The 4,678-nt window shown below is 51.7% G+C and overlaps 1 protein-coding gene across 1 annotated transcript; it reads right to left on the bottom strand.

Annotated features, from left to right (window-relative positions):
- Positions 1 to 786: 786 nt before the first annotated feature.
- On the bottom strand, positions 787 to 2,685 carry LOC122393734 (trypsin-1-like). Its single transcript, XM_043390007.1, has one exon. It carries the CDS (start codon positions 2,377 to 2,379, stop codon positions 1,135 to 1,137), a length of 1,245 nt encoding a protein of 414 aa, XP_043245942.1. The 5' UTR covers positions 2,380 to 2,685; the 3' UTR covers positions 787 to 1,134.
- Between the last annotated feature and the right edge of the window lie 1,993 nt (positions 2,686 to 4,678).

The following is a 4,678-nucleotide window of genomic DNA, read 5'->3' as shown; positions in this document are numbered from 1 at the left end:
ACCATTCGATGCGGATTGACGAGAGGATCACGATGATGCCCTTAGTTTGTTCCTATCTTGACTAATTCGAAAGTTATTCGAGAAAAACTCTCTCCATATTTAGCGCCGCCATTTTGACTTTTTCGACCCCTGTGACGTCATCTTTGACCTGACCTGAAAATGACCTTTGTAAAAATTGTAGATCTTGACCGTGCGTATCCGATGCCGTTTACCGCTTGTCGGTATCTTGCTTCGTTCTCGAGATCTCAGGGGGGGGCGGTCATCCGCCCCCCCCCCCCCCCGTCGGTACTAAGTTGGCGCAGACCCCCGTCGGTGCGCGGGTTAAATAATAGCGTTGCTTTAGTCTTGAGACGCTATCTCGTACCTAACTTCAAGCAATGATCATGGACCATGGTAGTGTGCTAAAAAGACAACTGAACTAGCTATAAAGTAGCAGTTTCTACCAAGGTATATCTGCGTACTCTACTATTACACCACAGAAAAAAAATGTTCTACACTCCTGAAACTGGATATCTTATTTTGTATGCATCCAAAAAAGTAGCGTGAGGAGCCATTACATACGATGCATTTTAACCATTATTCGTTTCTAAATTTATCATTTCTGTGTGGGAGCTATTTCCTTTCCATCATGTAGGTGTCGCTCTGAGGTCTCTCCGGGGCTTCGGCTTCAGCCACAAGCCACAACCACTAAATTTCGCTAGAGATTTGTGTCTACCTCTGTTTACAGTTTATAAGCTTCGCGATTTGTAGCGTCCTCCGAATTGCGTTATTTAGACAAACATCGAGGAAAGTATACAATTTGTATTAGAGACCAAATAACTAGTACAGAAACACGATTTTGCATATATATATAAACTTCAACAAGGTTTGCTGAAAGATGTAAATGGCCTGAACACTGGAAGATGATATCTTCTCAGGTGTCATTAGACTTTATAAATCTTCAAATACACACTGTCTGACAAAAATAAAGACAGGAAAGAAAGAGGCAAAACCCGTTGATTTTTAGTCATCAGGCTAGAGATCCCGTCATCGCCTGGCTAGCAGGCTATGTGACTCTCTGGCAAAGGCTCCGCAGAGACTGGCCTGGGCCGTGGTCAGGACTCAGCAGAGACTGGCGCCGGCCGTGGTCAGGACTCAGCAGAGACTGGCGCCGGCCGTGGTCTGGGATATCCAGCTGGAGACGGCGGTGATGCGAGAATAGACACCCGGAGAGCCCTGATCGGCGCAGCCGTAGCCCCACGACACCACGCCGATGAGCGTGTAGCGTCCGCTGACGTCGGTCACCAGCGGGCCGCCGCTGTCGCCCTGGCAGGAGTCCTTGCCGCCGGCGTCCACGTCGGCGCAGATCATGCTGGAGTCGATCTGGCCCTGGCCGAGGTCCGAGGTACACTCGGCATTGGACATGGTCTGCACGGTGACGTCTTGCAGCACGCTGGGTCGTGAGCCACCGGAGGACAGGGTGCCCCAGCCGCTGACAATGGCATCGACGTCGACGAAGTCGCCGCCGGACGGCAGACACGCCGGCGCCACCTGGTTGCTGAGAGAGCTGAAGTCAATGGTTTGCGAGAGCTTCAGAAGCGAGAAGTCGTGCGACAGGGTACGGGAGTTGTAGGACGGGTGGTCGACGATCTGCGAAACGCTCATCCGGATCTGGTTGGAGTCGGAACCGATGTTGTGCTTGCGCAGCAGAACCTGGAGGTTGCCGGCCGACTCGCCGGCAGTGCAGTGGGCGGCCGTCATCACCCACTGGTTGTTGATGACGGTGCCGCCGCACCAGGGACGGTTGTTGCCGGTGTTGACCAGTCCCACCTGCCACGGGTACTCGTTTACTTCGGTCGCCTCGCCACCCACGATGCGGGTGACCCTGTTGGCGACGCCGCAGCAGCTGTCGCCAGGTGCCTGGGTGGTGCCGGACGTGGTGCCCGCCGTGGTGCCCGCCGTGGTGCCGCTGGTGCTGCCTGGCTCCGGCACCGTCACCAGACAGTAGAACCCGGACGCCGTCACGCTAGAGTCGGTCTTGAAGACCACCCTGAGCTCGGCGGCACTGGTGGCAGGCACCGGGCTGGTGCCGCAGTACTTCACGCCGTTGACCCTCAAAAAGTCGTACCTACACGAGGAGTGGAACTCAATGTCGACAGGGTCACACTGGACGGTGACATCCTGGCCGTCAGAGCCCCGGATCACCCACCTCCTCCGGAAGTCGTTACCATAGTTGTTGGGATAGTTGGGCGATGTGAAGAAGTACTGGCCGGGCTGCAGCACGTAGGTGGCTCTCGGCTCTTTGTCCGAGAGCGGGACCGGCTCTGCCGCCTTGGTTTGCGGCTTTGCCAGGGCCGCGCCCAGTAGCAGGCAGCAGACGGTCAGTCGTAGCAGGACCATGGCGAAGAACAGTGGCCGTTGTGGTACCTGCTCCGGGTGCAGTTCGGCTTTTATACGGAACCACGCCGTAGCTACAGGTGTGACCTGTCATTCGGATCTGCCCTGTCACTGGCGAATAACGCAGTTCTGAACGAGGCAGACAAGTGGGCCTCTGCTTCGTCAGCCATATGCCTGCCGATCTGACAACCTCAAACGTTTTCAGGAAACCCGAAAAATTATGCTACGTGGAACGTTTTCTGCAACCTTGAGCGGACCAGACGCGTACCTAATTTGTGCAGCCACATCACTGGCTCTGTTTATCTACGACACTGTTAACCCTCGCACGATGTATTGCTTTTCTACGTATGTACCCGAGAGGGGGGGAAGACACCCTTCCTCGCAGTTTCACCCCTGATGTAGCTAGAGCCTTGCAGAAAAAGGAGCGTGTGCAGCGTTACGAGACGCAGTGATCGCTACCCGATTTCAAGGTCTCAGGTCAACTGGTGACCTCTAAACTCTAAAGTCAGGTCAAGTGGCTTAAACCGCGCCCTGATGGGGTCTGCCGAGCAACGCGGTCTGATGGGGGGGGTATTTTGCCCCCCCCCCCCCTAAGATCTCGAGAACCACGCAACATAGCGACAAGCGGCAAACGGCGTTGGATAGCCCCAACGGGGAACTACCTTGAGGCCCAATTTCATTGACCTCGGTCAAACCGATGACGTCACAGGTCAGGTCAAAGGTCGAATTTTCACCGTTTACAGGCATTTCCAGAAATGCGTTGTAAAATCGAGGAAAATGCATTTCATTGAAAATCATCGATAGGGAAATGTTCGTCAAACACATATTTTGCTATTTGAGGTCACTGATACCAGGTCAGGTCACAGAGGTCAGGTCACTGAGGGCCACAAATTAAAAATATCATGTGATGCATGTTTTATGGTCCATTTTATATGCCAAATGCGATTATGTGGGACAGGCAGCCCTTGGGGTCAGTTGAGATTATGTTTTGGTAAAGGTCAGGTCAATGTCAGGTCCAGGTCAGGTCAAATTAGGTCAAATTAGGTCAAATTTCAAAGTTGATATTTTTGCATAAAATGGGTAGCGATTCGATGCAGCTCGTCACGGGGAGTTTAACCCGCGCACCGACGGGGGGGCGGATATCCGCCCCCCCCCCCTGAGGTTTTTCGCAAATAGCGGGAAAACCGCGGCGCGTAGCGCCGCGAAATTTGGTATGACTATACCTTTATCAATTTTACACATGGTGTGCAAGTTTGAACCTCCTAGCTTTTAAGGTCAGGTCACCAGGTCACTTTGAATGACCCAACCTCAAGTCACATTTTTGCATTTTTGTCACCGTGCCAGAGCTACAGTAGATGTCGGAGGCCTTTGAAAGTCGCAGGATATTATTAGGTCATTAGTAGCTACAATTTGTATATCTCGGAATTTTGATATCGGTGACCTAAGGTCAGGTCAATTTCGCGACCTCCCCATTATAAGTCAATGGGGGAAAAATCAACTCCCTGTTTTTACCACTAAAACGGGTCGGAATGGCCCCATATACCATACATGACTTCATATACGATCAACCTTCACTACCTTGAGGTCTGTTTTGCTGTTGGGCAGCTGTGAGGTCATGTGACGTCATCAAAGGTCACCAAAGGTTTTTGGCCAATAACTCCGTACAGGAACAAGATACAGACGCGTGGATGGTCTCATTGTGTTCAGCTCGTCAGACGCATCGAATGATATACATGATGACCTCGAGGTCACGTGACCTGAGGTCGACCTTTGACCTTGACCTTTCGAGGTCAACATATATATCATTCGATGCGGATTGACGAGAGGATCACGATGATGCCCTTAGTTTGTTCCTATCTTGACTAATTCGAAAGTTATTCGAGAAAAACTCTCTCAATATCTAGCGCCGCCATTTTGACTTTTTCGACCCCTGTGACGTCATCTTTGACCTGACCTGAAAATGTTCTTAGTAAAAATTGTAGATCTTGACCGTGCGTATCCGATGCCGTTTACCGCTTGTCGCTATCTTGCTTCGTTCTCGAGATCTCAGGGGGGGCGGTCATCCGACCCCCCCGTCGGTGCGAAGTTGGCGCAGACCCCCGTCGGTGCGCGGGTTAATGGTGGTCTCCGTTTTGCGCTACGTGGTCTAGAATTGCTAAAAATTGAGTTCAAAAATTTGACGTCATCAATTTTTAACAGTTTTTTTTTTGCTATAACTTGGCCAAAAAAGGAGGTATCGATCTATAATTTAACCCTCGCACTGGCAGGGCATTTTTCATAACACGGCCTGGCAGGGGGGGTC

The sequence above is a fragment of the Amphibalanus amphitrite genome, unplaced genomic scaffold (assembly GCF_019059575.1).
Source record: "Amphibalanus amphitrite isolate SeventyFive unplaced genomic scaffold, NRLGWU_Aamphi_draft 000550F_arrow, whole genome shotgun sequence".
Lineage (NCBI taxonomy): Eukaryota > Metazoa > Arthropoda > Thecostraca > Balanomorpha > Balanidae > Amphibalanus > Amphibalanus amphitrite.
Note: the sequence above shows the minus strand (reverse complement) of the source record. Positions and strands in the feature narration are given on the sequence as shown.

What these genes read in the sequence shown, in the direction of transcription:
- LOC122393734 (XM_043390007.1), bottom strand. Translation starts at nt 2,379, where the DNA reads ATGGTCCTGCTACGACTGACCGTCTGCTGCCTGCTACTGGGCGCGGCC.